Source organism: Lissotriton vulgaris, chromosome 4_1 (assembly GCF_964263255.1).
Source record: "Lissotriton vulgaris chromosome 4_1, aLisVul1.2, whole genome shotgun sequence".
Lineage (NCBI taxonomy): Eukaryota > Metazoa > Chordata > Amphibia > Caudata > Salamandridae > Lissotriton > Lissotriton vulgaris.
The window spans coordinates 1,782,713,169-1,782,735,955 of NC_141691.1; the positions used below are offsets into that span (position 1 = coordinate 1,782,713,169).

At 45.5% G+C, this 22,787-nt stretch overlaps 1 protein-coding gene across 5 annotated transcripts in view; it reads left to right on the forward strand.

Moving 5' to 3' along the window:
- The window catches only part of OXR1 (oxidation resistance 1), a 1,826,889-nt gene that overhangs the window by 1,789,779 nt on the left and 14,323 nt on the right, over positions 1–22,787 (forward strand). For all 5 annotated transcript variants that reach the window (XM_086966107.1, XM_086966110.1, XM_086966106.1 and 2 more), the window contains one exon: positions 4,006–4,079. In XM_086966107.1, the coding sequence (XP_086822233.1) occupies positions 4,006–4,079 (74 nt within the window). The remainder of the gene's footprint in view (positions 1–4,005; positions 4,080–22,787) is intronic.

The following is a 22,787-nucleotide window of genomic DNA, read 5'->3' on the forward strand; positions in this document are numbered from 1 at the left end:
CGAGCTGCCTTGTGACACTGACCACATGAGGGGCCCCATCAGAATACTGATAGACCTCAGCAGGATCTCTTTAAACTGAATTCCCGTTTTGCAGCGCTTACCCGAAGAGAAAACGTCCTTTCATGCTGCTGCATTTTTTTTAAATGAGCAGTTGGGAAAGACTTTCTCTTTGTTCCGGTAGTCTGATATGCGCTCCTGCAGAGGTGCTGGGCACTGTGAAAGTGCGTGCACCTTACAGGGAACATAGAACGGAATCCTTTTGGTAAAAGGACTTTCTCTTCTGCCTACCTGTCAGTGTGGTCTGTGAACATCTCCTGCTGGTTGGGTCATTGTTCCCATACTAAGTGGGATACGGCTGCACAAGTACTGCCTATGGTCCTGGATGAAGCTCAGACCATACTATTCTAAGCTATTGCTCACAGACGAGATGCTGCAAAATTCACGTTCAGATGCGGGTTGGATACTACCGACTCACTGGACTGAGCCATTGCACTTAACCCCTTCGGTGCTCATGACAAGCTGAGCTCGTCATGAGGCACAGTGCTCGTGTGCTCATGACCACATCCCAGTCCTGCCGGCCCACCGGCGCTACCTGCGGTTCTTGGTAGGCCACGAGCACTTTCAGTTTATCGTGCTCGCCTTTGGCCTTACCAGCGCCCCTCAGGTGTTCATGAAAGTGATGGCGGTGGTCGCAGCTCATGTGCGCAGATCAGGGGTTTCTGTCTTCCCCTATCTCGACGACTGGTTGTTGAAGGCGGGCTCGCCCCAGACAGTCGTCTCCCACCTCCAGACTACGGCCGACCTTCTGCACTCGCTGGGGTTCTCCATCAACGTGCGGAAGTCGCACCTGTGCCCCTCTCAGAAGCTTCTTTTCATCCGAGCAGTTCTGGACTAGGCGCAGTTTCAGGTTTATCCCCCCGAACAGCGGGTTCAGGATATTCAGGCTCGGATTCCGATCTTTCAGCCTTTATCCCGAGTTTCGGTCAGGTTGACGCTGCGGCTCCTGGGGCTGATGGCCTCCTGCCTCTTTCTGGTGCATCACGCCAGGTGGCGGATGCGGGCTCTGCAGTGGGACCTGAAGTTTGTGTGCACAGCATCAGGGCAACCTGTCCGACCATGTCCTGATCTCGGAGGGCACTGCGAGTCAGTTGCAGTGGTGGCTCACGGACCTCGTTTGGGTCAGTGGCATATCCGTCTCCCTACCCCAACCGGAGCACGTAATAGTGACGGATGCGTCCCTCTTGGGGGGAGCCACATGGGAGAGGTGGAGATCAGAGGCATCTGGTCTCTGGCGGAGTCCCGGCTCCCTATCAACCTTCTGGAACTGCGGGTGATCTGACTTGCACTGAAGGAATTCCTTCCCTCTGTCCGGGGAAGTGTAGTTCAGGTGTTTACGGACAACACCACCGCTATGTGGTACTGCAACAAACAGGGCGGGGTGGGGTCGTGGACCCTTTGTCTGGAGGCTCTGTGCCTTTGGACATGGCTGGAACACCAGGGCGTCACCCTGGTGGTTCAACACCTGGCAGGTTCCTTGAACGCCAGGGCGGACAAACTCCGGCGTCGGACGTGGCGCAAGGTCTCTTTCGGCAGTGGGGAGAGCCTTGGTTAGATCTATTCGCCACCAAAGAGAACACATCATCAGTTCTGCCCTTAGGAAATTCCAAGGCGGCACTCGCTCTGAGACGCTTTTCTTCACGAGTGGAGCTGCTGTCTGTTGTACGCCTTTCTGCCTATACCACTTCTGCCCAGAGTCCTGAAGAAGATCAGGCGAGACCGGGCCCAAGTCATCCCTGTGGCTCCGGACTGGGCACGAAGATACTGGTATCCTGAGCTACTCAGCATGTCAGTCGGTCCCCCGATTAGTCTGCCTCTTCAGGAGGACCTTCTGTCGCAGCAGCAGGGGACGGTCCTCCACCCGAACCTGTCCAGTCTCCACCTACATGCGTGGAGATTGAGCGGCGGCAGTTGAGGCCTTTTGACTTGCCTCCTGCAGTCTGTGATGTGATTCTGGCAGCCAGGCGTCCCTCCACAAAATTGGTATACGCCTCCAGGTGGAAAAAATGTGTGGCATGGTGCACAGCAAAGGCTGTGGATCCACTCTCTGCCCCCTTTCCAAGGTTCTCCTCTTCCTTCTTTCTCTTGCCCAGCAGGGCTCTGCTCTGGGCACTATCAAAGGCTACCTCTCGGCCATTTCAGCCTTCTTAAGGCTTCCTGATCAGCCTTCCCTTTTCAAGTTCCCTGTTGTAAATAGATTCTTGAAGGGCATCACACATGTTTCCACCTGTTCCCTTTGTGATGCCTCAGTGGGACTTGAACCTTGTACTGACTTATCTGATGTGCGCTCCCTTTGAGCCACTTCATAACTGTCCTCTTCGTCTTCTGACTCTTAAGACTGCATTCCTGGTTGCCATCACCTCTGCCAGGACAAAGCTGTTCTGAGGACTCGTCCTTTCCTGCCCAAGGTTGTCACAGCCTTTCATATTGGGCAGTCCATCACCTTGCCCACCTACTATCCGCCTCCGCATCCCTCGAAAGAGGAAGAGAGGCTCCACCGTCTGGACTCAAAACGTGCGCCCGCCTTCTATCTGGACCGCACACGCCAGTTCCGGGTGGACGACCAGCTCTTTGTTGGTTACGTGGGTGCTAAGAAGGGACGGGCGGGGCACAAGCGGACCATCTCTCGGTGGGTCGTTTTGTGCATCAAGGTCTGTTATTCCTTGGCGAAAAAGGAGCACCTGTGGGGCTGCGCGCCCATTCCACTCGAGCCACTGCGGCTACTACTGCTCTGGGTCGGGGAGTCCCCTTGCAGGACATCTGTCAAGCAGCTACATGGACCTCCCTGCACACATTTGCTAGGCACTACTGCCTGGACAGCCAAGTCCGAAGATATTGCTTCTTCGGCCGTTGCATTCTCCAGGACTTTCTGGTGTGATCTTGGTTCGCAGACCCACCACCAGGGTTGGTATTGCTGGGGTATCTATTCTAAGGTAAGGAATCTAACACTAACCTGTTTCTTTCAGATGCACAAGTTACTTACCTTCGGTAAAGATATGTCTGTAAGAAACAGTAGTTAGTGTTAGATTCCTTACCGCCCCACCCATCCTCCCTGTTCTGTGAACAGATATCTAGGGTTACGGTATCTCCCTTGAGGGCCCTAGTTTCTTGGCACCAGTGGCGGTTTCTATCATGGCTCTGCATTCTGGGCGTGGAAAGCTATGTACAGAACTGACGTCAGCGCACGATGGCGGCGTCTAAGTACTCCGACGAAGTCATCCTGGCGATCACGACGATGGACGCGGAGCCGCAGACGACGCCTACTGACGAGCAAGGGTACTGCTGACGAAAACTTTCTGGATCCAACCTGATGCCTGGGGATATTCTAAGGTAAGGAATTTACCACTAACTACTGTTTCTTACAGATATATCGTTACCGAAGGTAAGTAACTTGTGCACCAGCTTTTCAAGGCAATACCTATTGAATCTGCCAGTGTATGTTAACTCCTGCAGTTGATCTTCTTCTCATGTGTCTTATCTGACTGTTGCCAACGTACATTTTTCCTATATTATTGTAATGTGAGGGTTGTATATTTTATGTTATGATCAAGGCTACAGCCGAAAGTGTCGGAGAGGACTTAATTGTTGAAATAAACTTTGTGTTTGAGGTATCCTTGACTGTTGGATATTGTGATACTATATTTTAGGTTGTAAATGTTTAGCTCAGAATAGATGATTATTGATAACGTTTTGTTCTACCCTTGCAGTTGTTGAACTGCTATAGTTGGTATCGTCCTAAATGAGCATGATACGGGGTGATTTTCAGGTATCCACTACATAATATATTTATATTTTATTTTTTGCATTTAGCACCCTCAAAGTATTTTCTTTTTTTTGCAGCTACCCAAAATGTATTGTAATGAAACACATTCATGCAAAAGCACACAATATGTGCTGCCAACTGTAATAATCTTAATAATGTTGGCATAACCTTTGTTTACATTTTAGGTATTTAAATGGACTGGAGACAATATGTTTTTCGTTAAAGGAGATATGGATGCACTTGCTTTTGGTGGTGGCGGGTGAGTCTTCTCTTTAAAAAAGACCCTTTACTCAACTGTGTGGTATCCTTTGTAGTGTTTTACATAGTAGTTTTTCTTAAGAAGAAATTATAACTTGCATGGGCCCAACCATTTACGTTTTCAGTCCCTTCAAGTGGGGTTCTATTATAGGTAGGGCTCCTGGTTTTATGGAAGTTTTTGACATTTCCATCTGTATTTATCCATATGTATGTTTTGCTTATTTTATTTGTATTAATCTGTATTAGTTTGTGCTTAGTATAATAAATTAAGCTTCATTTGGTATATTTCCACATTTATTTAACCGGCATATGTTTTCTCATGTTTGAGTAGCAAATGGGTTTTACTCATTTACATTACAATACTGTCATTTTAAACCATTTGGATTATATAACAGCTTGCTTAAACAGCTGCACTACTGAAGTTATTTAAGCTTTATTAGGATATATATATATATATATATATATATATATATATATATATATATATATATATATATATATATATATATATATATATATATATATATATATATAATGTAGATCCAGCCCGTCTACGATAGTGCTTCACTGCACAGAAAGGCACACAGACCAGGAATCAGCACGCCCAGGCAAAAGTCAGGTATCCAATGTTGTTTATTTAAATCATAGTGCGGTGGAAAAAGCTGCCATCAGACGCGTTTCGGGCACGCCTGTGCCCTTGCTCACTGACAAATGGCTAAAGTGAAGCAACACTAAACATACAAGATGTTTCAAATTGCGCGCCAAACAAATTCATTGACATAGTTAACGGACTGTTTGCACATCAGTGACATATCTAAGCAACTGTGGACGCCATCTTAAAATGGTCCTTGAGACATAACGTTGCGCCTGATTTAAGTACTGTGTTGCGTCTTTTGCTTGTTTATAAATAATAAAGTTTTCTGTTTCCAACATAAAAATGAATAATAGGAAAACGGCTTCAATCTTGTGCCACAATATACCACGTTATGTAAGTTGCATGTCACTTGTGTAACAGATAGTTGACCTCTCATGTGAAATAAAGGATGCACCCTGCATATATATACACACTCTTATAGAATTTAAACAGAATCAATTATTTGAATATTATATAACATTGCTTCGGATATTATTCGTACCAATACATGAAATAAAGCATGTCTATATTTTTAAATCATTTCCGTTACCCAGTTATTGTTAGTACAAATACATTATTTACAAATATATAATCCTGTAAACAAACTCAATGTTAGGATATATTCGAAAGGTATTACATACAGGGTTATGCTGGGATTTAAAACGAAGATATACAATTTTTTCTGTTGTAAATTCAACCCGATTTGAATATTCATGCCCAGATGGAGCTATCTAAAAAAGACCCATAAGGTCCAGTCTATATACCATGATCTGATTCATGATTTGCTAAACGGTACAAATACATTGTGATTGTAACTTATAGATAAATCGTCATCCGAGTATAATACATGTCATGGATATTATAGTTTAACTTCCCCAACTCACATGCTAAGGTCAACATCATGGTTTGACGTCCCAAATGACTGTGCCAGTCGTTTATTACGATTGTTCACCCTAAGGTTAGCTCATTATTTGTTTGTGTCTATGTAACAGGCGCTAACTGTGTTGCTTGCGTCAAGAGTGCGTGAAATTTACAAACACAAAAGTGCAATACTTGAGGATCAATAAACTTATATATAAATATATAAATATATATAGTTTTATTTTTTTTTATTCTCTCCTATATCTGTCTATCTGGACAGCTTTTGACCTAGCATTCCTGATTGACAGTAGTGCGAATCCTCTCAAAACCTATTTTCCACATTTATGCATATTTACAATTAAATAAAAAACAGGAAAATATGTGAAGTTTCTTAGATCTCGTTGACTTAAACCAGTGACCGACATCGTACCCCAGTTCTACTCCTCACACACACTCTCTCACACTCACTCTCTCTCACTATCTCACACACACTCACTCTCTCACACTCTCTCTCTCACACACTCTCTCACACTCTTTCTCTCACACTCCCACACTATCTCTCTCACACTCTCCACACTATCTCTCTCACACTCTCTCTCTCACACACACACACACACACTCTCTCGCACACACACACACTCTCTCGCACACACACACACTCTCTCGCACACACACACTCTCTCTCGCACACACACACTCTCGCACACACACACTCTCGCACACACACACTCTCACACACACTATCTCACACTCACACACTCTCTCACACACACACACTCTCTCACACTCACACTCTCTCACACACACACTCTCTCACACACACACACTCTCTCACACTCACACACTCTCTCACACACACAGTCTCTCACACACTCTCTCTCTCTCTCTCACACAGTACAGCCTTCTAACACCAACACTCTACCACTCTATCCACCACTCTAGCGCCACCACTCTAGCGCCACCACTCTAGCGCCACCACTCTAGCGCTACCACTCGAACCACCCACCACTCGATCCAAATCCACCCTCCAACTCCAACACCACCCTCCAAAACGACCCTCCAACTCCACACTCCAACTCCACCCTCCAAATCCACCATCCAAAACCACAATCCAAGTACCCTCCAACTCCACCCTCCAAATCCACCCTCCAAATCTCACTGATCTGAGGGTCTCTTCCACATCACATCCTTCTCTAACTCACTGTTCTCTTATCCTGTGATAATTCTGCTGTGCTGATCTGCTCCTATCTTCCACCCACCTCCTTCTCTAACACCCTGTTCTCTTCTTTTCTCCTTTGCTGATCTGCTGCTCTCTTCCACTCTGCCTCCTTCTCTAACTCACTGTTCTGTTCTCCTGTGCTAATCTGCTGCTCTCTTCCACCCTGCCTCCTTCTTTAACTCACTGTTTTATTCTCCTGTGCTGATCTGCTGCTCTCTTCCACCCGCCTCCTTCTTTAACTCCATGTTCTCTTCTGCTGTGATGTTACGCTGCTCTCTGCCACCCACCTCCTTCTCCAACTCCCTAGTTCTCTTCTCCTGTGCTGATCTGCTGCTCTCTTTCACCGCCTCCTTCTCTAGTTCCCTGTTCTCTTCTCTTCTCCTGTGCCTATCTGCTGTTTTCTTCCACCCGCCTACTTCTTTAACTCCCTGTTCTCTTCTCCTGTGCTGATCTGCTGCTCTCTTCCACCCGCCTCCTTCTTTAACTCCCTGTTCTTTTCTCCCGTGCTGATCTGCTGCTCTCTTCCACCCGCCTCCTTCTTTAACTCCCTGTTCTTTTCTCCCGTGCTGATCTGCTGCTCTCTTCCACATACATCCGTCTCTAACCGCACACACATACATACAACCACACACACACACATACAACCACACACACACAACCACACCCCACACAACCACACAATCCCACCCAACCACACACAACCACAGACACCCCCACATACACACACAACCACACACACACACACAACCAACCACACACACACACAACCACACACACACACACAACCACACACACAGACACAGACACAACCACACACACACAACCACACACGCACGCACACGCACACACACACAAAAACACACACAACCACACACGCACACACACACACCCACACACACACACACACACTCACAACCACCCACCCACCCACACACACAACCAACCACCCACCCACACACACAACCACCCACCCACCCACACACACAACCACCCACCCACACACACAACCACACACACACACACACACAACCACACACACACACACACACACACACAACCACACACACAACCACACACACACAACCACACACACACAACCACACACACACAACCACACACACAACCACACACACACAACCACACACAACCACACACACAACCACACACACACACACACACACAACCACACACACAAAAACACACACAACCACACACACACACACGCACACACACAACCGCACACACACAACCACACACACCCACCCACACACACAACCACACACATCTGTCGCCCTCACTCTATCTATATATCTGTCGCCCTCACTCTATCTATATATCTGTCGCCCTCACTCTATCTATATATCTGTCTCCCTCACTCTATCTATATATCTGTCGCCCTCACTCTATATATCTGTCGCCCTCACTCTATCTGTCGCCCTCACTCTATCTGTCGCCCTCACTCTATCTGTCGCCCTCACTCTATCTATCGCCCCTCACTCTATCTGTCTATCTATCGCCCTCACTCTCTCGCCATCATTCTATCTATCTATCGCCGTCACCCTATCTATCGCCCTCACTCTATTTATCTATCTATCGCCCTCACTCATTTATCTATCGATCGCCCTCACTCTATCTATCTTTCGCCCTCACTCTATCTATCTTTCGCCCTCCCTCTAGATATCTATCACCCTCAGTCTATCTATCTAACGCACCACCACAGCATCACTCAGGGGCACGACAACATCACTATGCGCTACAGCATCACTGAACGCCACAACATCACTCGTCGCCACCACACCACAGCATCAATCTGTGCAACTATTCAACAATAACTGGTTCAAATATGTTCTCTCAATGTTTCAAGCTTTATTACAAATGTCACAAAAAGATGTTAATATTTCACTTCACTTGAATTATCGTCACAATAAAATACACTGAACATAATCTTCACAAAAGTTATTTACTAAAATTTAAGCTATTGCCATTCTAAATTACAATAACTTTAAGTATGAATTATTTAAAAAACTTAAAAGCCATTGTTATTTGTAATATCAATACATCTAAGTCACGTACATACAAAACATGTTGCATTACAAATGCTATAGGTGTCACATTTGCCAAAGTTAAAAGTATTGGCATTGTAAATGACAAAGCTATTAATTTCGCTATTTTCAAAACCAACACATAAATAGAATATTTGTCATTTACAAGACCAATAGCTCAAACTTTCCTAATGCGAGACTTATTGCATTGCAAATGCTTGTTTCATCTAATGGTAGTGATCACCATATTAAAGTACTCCCCTCATCAGAGTTTTTTTTATAACACGACTACTCCTCTCTAGAATATCCCTAAGTGTCAGGCTGAATCTGGTGAACTGTTCATAAACAAAAAGAATCCACTCCTTGGGTGTATCCTCCAGATGTGCGGAACACCCTTGTTGTTTTTGGTCCCCTCACACACCAACAGGCCCCTTGGTGTCATGCTTCATCATCGGGGTCATCGTACCCCTCTACGGGGTATGGCGTGCTGCGACCTACGGATACGCGGAAGCACTTAAGATGACTATGTGTGGTGTGGATGGGGTATTTAAATGAGTGTATAATGGGGTTTAGATCTAAGTGAGTGAAGTTTAAAAAGAACCTGGCCTGTGGGGTAACAAAAAAACTTTTAATGGGCCCCCAGGCTGGTACTATTAAAATAGAGTGTGGGAGGTTAATAACGTAAACAATGTGCATTACCTCCTCTCTGTGTGCGTGGACCTGTTTCGGTGAAAACACCTTCTTCAGGACGGGGTACACAAATCCCCACCTTACTCACGTTTCTCTATCTTATTTCAGGATTTCTAATAAAAGTGAGAATATAAAGTGCAGGTAATAATGTACCTAACAAAAACGTCGCTTATGGGTCGACCTGTTGAGAGAATTAGACAACATTTTTATTGTGGTGGTCTACTTTTCAAAACCATAGGTAAGGTGACCGGTGGTTACAGGTGGCATGATAGCGGTAAAAGTATCATACTATAGGTGTCCATTGTGCCTATTGTGGAAAAAAGAAGACAAACTAGACTCACTAACATATAACCTAAAACACACACTTTTTCTTAGTAAATTCGGCATTATAGCGATATTCTGAACATTGCACCCTTGGTGGTTGGGGTTGTCAAATATAATGTTGGGTGCTCCTGTGAATAAAAAGAGACACTACATGCCCATATACACTGGTAACATACTGTTTTGTAGGGGTAAAAATGCCTCATGAGCGCAACGTCAGGGTCCTTTTATGCAATTTAGCACCTGTCAAAAAAATGGAGTTTCAGAGTCCCATTTTTACTTACATTGGCGTCGTGGAGATAATGCTGCTCTCTACCAATTTTACTCACGATTTCAGCGAGGAAATTCCTCCCGACCGACCCCTCTGTGGCTCCGGTGGTAGTGTCAAGGGGAGTGCCAGGTACCGGTATTTGTACTTTTTCTCAGGCTCCGATCATTGATAGATTGGATAATTAGCGTTTCCTGCCTGCCCTTGTAAGGGCTTGGTGCCAGTTCTGCTCGCGTCCCCATACATTAGTGTTGCGTTATCGCGCATGCGTGCTGCCATCCTGCACAGATGTGAATGTCTATGGAGCCGCGCATGCGTTCTGTTCACCCTCACGTGTCTTGCGCACGTTGGGTTGAAGCGGGCGGCCCAGGCGTGTATGTCTGTAGAGCCGCGCATGCGTGCTGCTCACCCTCACAAGTGTTTCGCTCGCTAGGTTTGATGCGGGCGGGCGCATGCGAGTACCATTCTTATCGCACTATTTCTTTCGTGTGAACTTAATTTAGGCTAATTATTTTAAAAAAAGGATGATTCTACGATAACATGTCTGGATATGTTACCTGACCATTAGTGGGGGTTGATAAATCCTATCAAATCAAGGGGGGAATCCTATGGTTTATGAAAAGGTGTAAATCGGGTAAAGCTAGACTGGGTTCAATGTTAGGCATATTGATGCAATAACTCAGTCTATTCGCTCATGGTTCTATAGTACATTGGAACCGGTCGGATGGGGTCCTTTCTAAGCTAAGTGAGTATTACAGTGTCACTCCTCGTGCTTGACCTTAACGTGGTTTCTAATGGTCTGTAAGAGTATAGGTGGGGACGCTCAGATAGACCATCCCTAGGTCAGTTGTCCCCACGGAATGTCATCGTTCAGGCCTTGGGTACTGGCCCCCAGGCAAAAAACCCACCTTTGCTCTTTTTCAAAAAGTCCTTGTTCTGATTGTAGTTGTTCAACCACTGTCCACCTTATGTCGTTGACACAATGCTCGTTCTCCAAGAAATGGGTCGCCGTTTTCGTTGTGATTTGTTTGCAACGTATATGGCTCTTATGCTCACTTATTCGCACCTTCACTGGTCTCGTTGTCATGCCAATGTACTCTAAATTACATGGGCAGGTAATCATGTAAATAACATTTCTGCTATTACAGTTAGTTAGTTTTCGTTGTTCCCACTTGGTACCGTTGCTGAAGGTCAAATGTTTACTTTTCTGTGTGAGGTGGCAGCTTGCGCAGTTTCCACAAGGGCAATGGCCACCCAGGCCATGTTGTGAGAGGTGGACTTGCTTTTGTGGTTTTGGGCGCGTGTGTACCAACATGTCTTTGAGGTTTTTGCCTCTTTTGTGATCAAACATTGGCTTCTCAATATTCAGGGTCCCACTATTCAGAATGCGCCAGTGTTTGTTCATTAGTTTGGACACTTCGTTGGTGATGGAGCTGTAAGTGGTAACGCATATAGGTCTAGTGGTTGCCTCATCTGTTGGGATTTTGTTCTCCAGCAGAGCTTCCCTGTTATTGTTTCTGGCCCTTTTCATTGCTACATCAATGATCTTTTCTGGATACCGTCGTTTTTGCAATTTCTTTTTCAGGTCTTGTGCTTTTGTTTTATAATCCTTGATTTGGGTACAGTTTCGCCTGAGTCGTAGAAATTGTCCGTACAGTAGATTGGTCCGTAGATGACGCGGATGGAAGCTGTCATACCTGAGGAGGCAGTTCCTTGAAGTTGGTTTGAAATGTGTGGTAGTGTGCAATTTGCCATCCTTAGAGAAAATGTTAAGATCAAGAAACACCAGCTCTTTGTTAGAGACTGTGTGGGTGAATTTCAAGAAACGGTTCTGCTGGTTCAGCCATTGCATGAACTCTGTTACTGTTTGATGGTCACCCTGCCAGATTACAAACACGTTGTCGATGTATCTCCTCCAGTTGACGATATGTTGTTTGTATGGGTTGTCGGTGTGTAGAATTTTCGTGCTTTCTAAATAATGGACATACAGTCCTGCCAGGCTCGGCGCGAATGTACTGCCCATACTGGTGCCATGGCTCTGGAGGTAGAGGGTTCCCTCGAACTCAAAAAAGTTTTTTGTAAGTGCCAGGTTGATGCACTCCATTACCACACCACGTGGGGTCTGGTACTTCCAGTTGGCACTGTACAACACCTCCTCAATTATGTTAATGGATTCATCATGATGGAGGCTTGTGTACAGGCTTTCAACATCTAGACTTAGGAGTAGATGGATGTTGGGGTCAAAATCGAGGTTCTGTAATAGTTGCAGTACTGATTTCGTGTCCTTGAGGTAGGTATTTGTCCCTTGTATCAAAGGGCGCAGAAATGCATCAGAGAATTTCGAGAGTGGTTCCAATATGGAGCCAATGCCCGAGACAATAGGTCTTCCGGGTGGATTTTCCAGACTCTTATGTATTTTGGGAATACAATAAAAGTATGGTATTCTCGGAGTTTTTTGCACTAGGAATTCTGCTTCCTTTTTGGAAAGCCAGTTGTGTGCTAGGGCTTCCTCCACCATGCCTCCGATGGCGATCCTGATGGATTCTGTCGGGTCTGTGGGAAGGATGGTGTAATTGCATTGGTTTGATAACCTCATACACTCTTTTTTGTAAGCTTCTGTTGTCTGCACCACTATTGCTCCCCCTTTGTCAACGGGTTTAATGGTTATGTCTTGATTGCTAGAAAGTTCGCAAATAGCCTCCTGTTCTCGGCGGCTGGTGTTGTGGAACACTTGTTGGTGTACTCTGGTCATGTTTTTTAGTTCGCCCATTATCGCATTTTCAAAAGCCAGAACCTCGACTGGAAGTTGTCTGGTGGTGTGAAGGTGGACTTAGGTCTCAAACCTGTGTCGGTTTCGTGGCTCTTCTCTTTCCCTTTGAAAAAGACTTGCAGTTTGATCTTTCGAATGAACTCCTGTACTTCAGTATGTAACCTGAAAATATCCAGTTTGTTAGTGGGGACAAAACCGAGTCCTTTATTCAATACCTCTTTTTGAGGGTCTGATAATTCCCATGGAGTGATGTTTATTACTAGGTCCCCTTCCGGCTGGTTGATGGATTGTCCGGTAGGGCCACTGTCATGCTGCTCGTGTTCATCCTGGGCCACTGTCATGCTGCTCGTGTTCATCCTGGGATCCGGTTGTATTTGGTCTTGCCACATCACCGTGTTTCCTTTTCTGTTTCGGCCGCGGCGTGGTCCTGGGCGTGACGCTAAAAAAGACTGGTTCTGATAAAACCCAGTGTCGAACTCGTTTGCCCATTGGGGGTACATAGGACCTGGTGGTGGTGGACCATAATTATATGGAGGATAAAGGCCTGGCCCTCCAAATTGGGAGTAGTATGGCTGCGGTTGAAACCCTCTCCATCCTCTTTGTCTAGGGTATTGTTGACCTCGTTGTCTTGGTGTTCCACTGTACCTGGGGTTGCTGTTTGTGCTTGACCCAGACGATTCTGTATCTGAACCGTCGCTGTCAATATCGTTGTTCATTTTGCGTGGAACGTAATCATCTTTTGTGTAAGGGTACGCAGTCTCTGGGGTAAAGCGATCCTTATCTTTCCCCAGTTTTTTTAATTTGCTCTGTTTCAGTGTGGCCTCGAAATCCGACATCTGTTGATTCAATTCGTCCAATCTTCTCTTTAGTTCAGTTGGTTTTATATATGTTTTTAGTTGGACCTCAGTTTTTTGTATGTCAATTTTTAACTCTTGCGTGATCCGTTTGGCTGTCTTTACGATTAGCACTAGCCAATCTCGTGTGCAGTGCCACGAGATCAGTGACCATTCTTACTTGAAAATGTTATCATTTTGAAAGATGAAAGGTTCGTTTTTGACCAGTAAACCTTGAGGTGCTATCTTGTTTCTTAGATACTATGTCATGAGAAGGCCGTGGAGAGCTCACACTAGGTCCCGGTTCTGTGCTACTCAAGCCTTCAAAAGGGTTGATAGCTACCAGAATTTCATGTATTTCCTCCTCCGCAAATGTGAGTCCATGTTCAGACTCCATTGTGTTGTTGTGTGCTTATGGATTTATGTGTGTGTTTTTATGTAGTGAGTTAGTGGTATAGCAAGGGAATAGGGGAACTCCCGCAGCTGTGCGCTGCCAATATATTATCACTAACAAGGGGGGGGGAGAGAGATATATCGAAATGGATTCGTTCTCCCTGGTCAAATGTACACAAACAAAAAGAATCCACTCCTTGGGGGTATCCTCCAGATGTGGGGAACACCCTTGTTGTTTTTGGTCCCCTCGAGTATGTAGTCCATGGAGGCGATTTCGTGGGGCATGATGAGCTCCGCGATGATGGTGGTGAACGAAGTTTGAGGTCCGGGGAGGACGGTTTTGTCGCAGACAGGCTTGCAGTGACCTCCACTAAATAGGAAAGGGGGAGGGAAGCGCAGCTGAGAGGCGGGAAGGGGGTAGGGGCCGCAAGGGTGGGAAAGGAAACGAGCACGGAGGACGCAACAATAAACAAAGACAGATAACAAATACAAGGCCTAATAACAATAAATACACAATAAATAATAGGTACAAGGCACAAAAACAAAAAAGATAGATGAAGACAGAAAACAGGCAGAAATACAAGGCAAAATAACGAAAAAAGACAGAAAAACGGGCACAAAGACAGAAAACAGCGGACCAGCAGAAGAAAAGAATACGGCTCTCCAACTGGACCACCAGGGATGAGGCGCAGGCAGGAGCCTGCGGGTGGAGGAGGGCCTTGAACACGTACTTTTGCAGAGAGGCGTAGCGGGCAACGGCACAACAGCAGAGCTGCTGGGGCAGAGTCCCTGACCAGTAGGTCAGATGTCTTGCCCGGCACCTCCGGCTCCTGCCCCAGCAACGTCTGACACCTTCCGCAGCACCTCGACCAATGCCAGTGGACTGAGCCTTAACTCTTGTTACAGAATGAATCGTTTTTCGGATTTGAAACTCAGCCCTTATCCTCTAGCGACATAATGCTTATTCCAACCCAGAAAAATACAACCACTATGATGAAAATGATGGTTACTATGGAGGTGAGTCTCATAAAGAAGGGAATATATTTGAAGACCTGCAAAATGTCACTGACCTGGACACCTCACTAGATATTGGGCTATCCTCAATAAATCAGTCTATGGCAACTGAAGACTCCACCTCCTTTGTCATGGTAAGAAGGAGTGTAGCCGAGGTCCTTGACTTTACTTTTCCTATGAATCTACACTGAGACGACACAAATGATCCTTTATTGTGCTCCTTCAAAGCTTTTGTCTCCGATCCCAACTTCACCCAGGCCTGCAAGGTACCAACCCACAACAAAGGCTCCATCCTTGATCTAGCCATAGCTAAAGATAACACCATATCATTACCAAATCTCTTTTCACATCCTGGAAAAGATTCTGGTCAGAAAGGGTCAGCTGCAAAAAAACAAACAGCTGGCTCGAAATCTGATAGGCTTCAACATTATTGATCTAACATCAATTAGAAAATCTACTTCCTCCGCCCCTAACATGACTAACCTGGATGACCTTACAGATAATTACATCCTCACCATGACAAATATTTTTGACATAATTGCACCTGAACAACTCAAAAGGATACCGATCAAACAGTCCAAACCCTTGTTTAATGACTCACTAAATGAGGAACGTCGCAAACTAAGGCTTTTTGAGAGACTGTGGAGAAAATTACCCTCCATTACAGACCTCAAACAGTTAAGGATGACTATAAGTTCTTTTGTGCACTGTAGGATTCCTGATTGCCACAAGGTGGGTCATGTTACTCCCATCCTAAAAAAAAGCCGTAATGCAGATTTAACTGATCCTAACAATTTCCGTCCAACTTCTAATATCATGACTTTGGTCAAATTACATGAGAAATGCGTTCACACACCGCTCACAACCACATTGAGAAGTTTCAGCTCCTTGAAGTATACCAGTGAGGTTTCAGGGCAGGTCACAGTACTGAAACATCTCTACCACACATCGTAGATGACGCCTTGAGATCTCTTGACCAGAATGTACCCTGTCTACTGATCCTTCTCGATCTGTACTCGGTGTTTTACATGGTCAGACTTGAAAACCTGATTGTTGTTCTTCAAAAAAGGATGGGGCTATAAGGCCCTGTTTTAAATTGGTTTGCCTCCTTCCTATGGAACAGAAAGAATCAAAATTAACCACTCTCTTGCAACCCCGGTCTAAATTGGAGTGCCTCAAGATTCCACACTCTCGCCCATGCTTTTCAACTTTTTCGTGGAACCCTCTCCGGAATTCTGAACCGCTCTAACATTCGATACCATGTGTATACTATGACAAGCAATCTTATTTGGAAATCTCTTTGCCAGAAGACATAAAAACTCTAAATGGTGCGCTGCAAAACACTCAACAATGGTTAACTCATAATCATCTTTTGCTAAATACTCTCAAGTCATAATTCCTCCTGATTGCCCCCCACAATCACTCTGCACCCTCTGAAGACTGGTTCAAACAACTTACAGCTTTCAACTTGCATCCCTCATGTTGTTGACTGCGGGATCTTTAGGCATAACTCTGGACAAATACCTGAATCACATCAGTGCAACTACAAGAGGAGCCAGTTCAACACATTAAGGAAATCAAATCATTCTTGCCTTATGAGGACATTCAGTCTGCAGTCCAATCCCTAGTACTCTCACGCTTTGAGTATGGAATGGCGACCCTAGCTGGGTTACCTAAAGCTAGATTGGCACCTCTAAGAGCCACTCTAAACTCTGTGGCCAGACTCATCACTGGTTCTATAAAACATGACATCACACCAGACCTAATTCCACTAAACTGGCTGTCTTTTGAAGCAAATATCCCTAACAAGATAGCCTGCCTGATGCACAAAGATATTCACTACAACACCCCCGTTTACCTGGCAAAAAAACTTTGGGTTCGAATCGTGCCCTAAGAAGCTCTAACACCCTAATGTTAAAACCTACCAAATTAAAAAAGAAAAGAGCCTACAATTGTGTTTTCTCTGGTCATGCTCCAAGAATATGGAACGCTCTTCCTCCTGAGATCAAATCAAACCCCTCTACCGCCTCATTAAAAAAAAAAGTCAAATGGTTACTCTAGAATAACCATCTACAGCAATAGTTTCAAAGCCATCCTAACTAACTTTTATTTCCTTTTGACACTCTTTGATACTTCTTTTCAAACGATTTCATTTTGTCTCTCCATGTGCCCTATCAGATTTGTTGCTCTTCTGGTAGTTTACATGTTCCACAAGATGGGTTGTTGCTCTTGTTTTTTTGTATTTGTGCTTGTTAAGGTTCCTTATGGTGTTGGATTCATGTTTTTACCTCCTTTCATTTCTGCTCCTTTGTACAGCGCTCTGATACCCATAAGGGTCAGGTTCACACTTTATAAAACTTCAAATAAAAAATAAAATATGAAGGAATTGAAACTAAATGTCCTAACTGAGGTCCTTAATCCTGAACAGACCAGCTAGGTACCCTTGCTACTTATTAATGAGGTCCTTGTTGACCTACTAGTGGGCACCTGGTTGAAACCAGGACCTTGCCTTCCAGTGAAAGGCTGGTGGCGAGACAGCATAGGCCTGCACCTGAAGACCCTGATTTTCTGCTCCAGCACCCCACCCTGGACAACTTGATGGCATAGGCATCCTCCAGCCCCAGAAACATAAATACATTCATTCCCTACCACTCCACCCAATAGGGAATCTAAATGAATGGACGCATTCACAAAACAAGAGTTTTCCAGCACTAATCTTACCCTACAATCTGTTAACACCCCATGCCTCTTAAGCAGGTACTCAGAAACATCTGAAACAAGGTGGTGGATGTCTTGATGGCTCTCCTAGAAAAGATTAGATAAACTCTACTACACCTCATCTTGGATGGTTACATAATCCTCTCTGTTCAGGTTTAGGCAATCGTAGCCAGCGTTGTACTTTGGCACCAATCCAAGATGCGCTCCACTGGCCTTTCATTGGATGTGAACCCCTTTCATCGGATGTGCAGTAGTCCCTCATGGACATACCATTTAATGGCTAAAAATCTTTTGGAGTGAAAGCTGACTCTGCTCTGGAGAGACTCAAGAAGAGTAAGGCCACTTCCCACTCTCTGGTCCGAACTTGAACAGTTTAGCAGTTCCCCAGTTCCCCTAACAGCAACCCTTTCTAGGCTTCGATAGGGGATATCAGCAAAGGTAGCACCAATATCTGACTCAGCAGCTTCAGGCCTCCCAGCCCTTTCAGGGGTAGAAGCCAGGTAGCAGGCAGTCAATGTCCAGGCCAGAGGCAACGTGCTACCCAACCCCTCCCCACACCCCCTCGACAACTTCAGTGAAACCACTCTTTCTCCTTGGCGGCACTCAATCGCCTTGAAGGAAGTGTCACTTTTGACCTCTCGGATGGAGGAGCATCATGGGACCAATGGGTGTCTCAGATCATGGAATATGGATATTCCCTACCTTTTCTGTCATACCCTCCAAGACATGCCTCCCACCCTGCAACACCTCCTGAAGGACAATTTGTCCATACTCCACATTGAAATTCAGGCTGTCTTTGCCAAGGGATCAATAGAGTGGACCAATACCATGGGAATCCATACAGGTGTGGCAGGTGACTGCGTAAGACCTGCAGCAGTGGCTATTCGACTGCGATTAGACTGGTGCAAGAACATTCTCTCTATTACACCTAGAGCAAACGGTTGTGACTGATACATCGTTGCTGGGTTGGTGAGATTAGCTTGAGGGGATGGAAATCAGAGGAATGGTCTCTGGCGGAAATTTGTTTTCACATCAACTTGCTGAAGTTGCAAGTGATTCACTTGGCACTGAAGTCGTTCCTCTAGTCCATTAAGGGGGAACAGGTACAGGTGCTCAAGGACAACACAACTGACATGTAGTTCTGCAATAAACAGGGTAGTGTTGGGTTGTGGGTTCTGTGCCAGGAGGTTTGATCTCTCTGGAAATGGCTGAACGATCAGGGTGTTTACAAAGAGAAAGTGCATTGTCGAAACCTTTTTTTCGCATTGGAGTTCCTAAGTGAATTCTCTCTTGTAGATACCTTTCATCTGCACTTTGTTTCCATGAGTCCCCTACCATCTGCACAACGTATTGACAAAAATCAAGAAATACTGGGCCAAACTCATCCTAATGGCACTGAACTGGGAGAGGAGTGTGTGCGCTACCCAGAACCTCTGGCCATTCCATTTGTCCTTTGATCTGGCTGCCCCTTTGGGAGATATTCCCTGTCGCAGCAGCAGGGCTCAGTCCTACACTAGAGTTTGCACAACCTACATCTAAACCTAAATCTTCCATGCATGAAGATTTTTACCTCTACAGTTGATGTCTTTCGATCTTCCTCCCAAAGTGGTTAGTGTCATCCTGGCAGCCAGGCGTCCATCCACCAAAACTATTCATGCAGGACATTGGGAGAAGTATGTTGTTTGGTGTTGCTCCTGTAACATACAACCTTTGTGTGCACAGTTGTCTTCTATTTTCTTGTTTTGCATCCCATTGGCCTAGCAAGGGCTTGCAGTGGGCCTTTCTACGGTTTTCAGATAACCGATCCCTTTATAAGCCACCTGTTGTGATGCATTTCTAAAATAAATTGTTCCATTTGTGATGCTGAAGTGAGACTTTAATTTTGTTCTCCCCTGACGTCCACTGCTTTGAACTGATGCACAGTTATCAATTCCTGTTCACCATCAAGACTGTGTTCCATTACATCTGCCAGATGAGTAACCGAACTTCAGATTTTGTTTCAACAGTAGCCAGGCACTTCATTCTTGACAATCTGTTCCTCCAGACAAAGGCAGCATTCCTGCCGAAAGTAGTCACGCCATTTTACATTGGACAGTCCTTTGCCTTGTCGGCTTTCAATGCTTCACATCACCCATCCAAAGAGAAAGAACAACTCCACCACCTGGACCCTAAGAGGGATCTTCATTTCTATATATATATCCGACAAGGAATCAACAACTGGGCACGCAATTTTTTCTCAGTTCCTTTGTTGGCAAAACCGTGCAGTAGAGAACATCTCTTGATGGATTGTGTTATGCATTAAGGTCTACTACGGGCTTGCCAGGTAGCAGCCCGCGGAAGGCTTGCAAGTTCTTTCCACCTGGGCAAAGGATACTACCTCTGCGATCACGTGCAATGTGCCAGTTTGGGACATTTGTCAGACTTCAAAGTCTGCGTCCCTCCATGCGTTCAGGAAACACTACTGCCTGCACACCCAGGCCCAGTAGGACGGGCACTTAACCCTGTCTGTCCTGCAGGGTTTCTGGCATGAGCCATTCTATAGATCCACCACCTGGGAAGGTACTCCCATGGTGTCCATTCAAAAGGGAAGGAATCTACGGGAAGAGGTTCCGGTCAGAAGAGCAAGTTACTTACCTTTGGTAACTCCTTTCCTGGAGGACACTCTTCAACCCACATTCTTTCCTGTTCTGTGGAATCGTCTCATACAGTCTCTAATAAGGTCCCAAGTTACAGATCTCTAATTTCTGTTGGCTTTGTGTCTGACAGAATGAACCAAGATCAGAGAGAAACTGATGTCAGCATGTAGAGGTGGCATAGATCTAGTGGCCCCAACATCACATCTGAAACGGGACAAATCAATTGCGGAGCCGCCCAATGCCACCTACCGATACCTGAGGAAATTGCTATAACAAGTTTCCACATCCTGAAAAATTCATATGGTGAAGAAACTGCGTTTTAGGTAGAGTCTCTATCACAAAAGTTACCATTTAGTGTTTTTAGTAGATAAAATTGTTGCAAACTCTTAAAAAAAAATAAGGATCACTGCAGGGCTTATACTTTCACCATTATTTCATCACTAAAAAATCTTACATTGATGAATAACAAAGTCACTACATTAAGTCTCACTTTTGATTTTTGCTCTGCTTACTGGGATGGGTTGAGGATTCAATTTGTGTCCACCACTGCAAACCTTGTGGATGCTTGTGAAGCCCATCATCTGTGCTGCATCCCCTTATCTGCCCACATGTACCCGTCACAATCCATGGGTTATATTGACCATTGCTCCACCTGTTACCGTCTCCTGGCTCTACTGATTGTCAGGTTTTTTCTTCATTTTCCCACAAAGGCCATTTTAAGAGGAAGTTTTGTATTTTTGTTGTGGTGTTTGCCTTTGGAGCTTGATCGGGTACCTTTGATTCTCTAGCCTGTTTAATTAAACATCACTGAGGAGCCTACCACATATCACGCTGTGATTAGAAAGGCTGCAGACCTCTTGGAGTTGCTTCTACCTACAACAGAGTTAAACTCAAACTCAAATATTCTTACAGAGGTTCTCATTCATCTTCCTCTGTTTCAGAACCTTTGCTACCCTTTAATGAGGCGTTCATAGAGCTCATTCGTGATGTCTGGCAGAAGCCAGTATTCACTCCAGCGATTTCCAGGACTGTGGATGGGAGATGGAAGGTGGCTTCTGGGAATCCTGTATTTCCATCCTGCCATCCTTCGCCGGAAAGCTTGGAACTCCAGGTTTCGTGCTCTTCAAGGCTGTCATCAGGTTCTTTCCCATCTGCGCCTGCTGATAGGGAGTCAACGTGCATGGAGCAGTCGGCGAAGAAGGGTTTCTCGTCGCTCAGCATGACCCTTAAGTCCTCAAATGCCACATGTCTTTTGGGTCGTTAGATCCATGCCCTCGTGTTCTCAACCTGCTGCCCGCCAAGTGATCCAATCTTGGTCTGGACACAGCAGACTCTGTAGCCAGAGCAATGGGATTGCCTGTGGCAACAAGAAGGGACACATGTTGCGTGGTTCAGGATGCTCACCCCATGTCCAGGCTATATTGCTGGATTTACCCTTTAATGGGTCCCGCCTGTTCGGGACTGAAGTGAATTTAGCGCTGCTGCGTTTTAAGGACAGTAAGGCTACAGTGAGGTTTTGCATGAAATTCCGTGCCAGGCAACAACCCAAGCAGAAGACAAATCCCTTGTACAGGTCTACAGGGAAAAGGGCAGAGGTAGTCTGTGGGGTGCTGCACAACAGCAAGTCCCCTCCTTCTCTGACTCCTCTTTTGCCTTTCCAGCCATTGTTGCAGGGCAAGTGCTCTAGCTCCGCCATCCTAGATCATGCTTGTTCCGAGGGAGGACGGGTGTCCCATTTTCTACAGCATTGTAAGGCTGTTACTACGGACCTCTGGGTTTTGAACATCGTAGAACATGGGTATGCCCTATCTTCAAGGAATTTATGTTTATGGATTTGTAAAGCGCATGGCTGCCCAAAGGCTTCCCGGCGCTAGGAGAAAGATGGCAGTCAGGATGCATAGGAGATTTAAGGGAAGAGCCAAGTTTTGAGTCTTTTCCTGAATACCAATTCGTCAGTCAGCATACACAGTTCCTAGGTAGGGAGTTCCATAAGCTAGGAGCCAGATGCGAGAAGGATCTGCCTCCCCATCTGGCTCTCCTTATCCTTGTCTGTTTCATGAGTAGATCTGCAGAGGATCTTAGGGGTCCTCCTGGGATGTAGTGTGTAACAAGCTTTTTGATTAAGGCTGGACCTTTGTCATTCATAGCTCTATGAGCGATACAAAGTGACTTGAACTTGATCCTCCTGGGAGCCAGTATAGTGTCTTCAAGGCTGTCTTGGCTGACTGTTGTCTGGGAATGCACAGCAGTATCCTAGCTGCGGCATTCTGAACCACTTGCAGTCTGTTTATAACTTATTTGGGTGCGCCA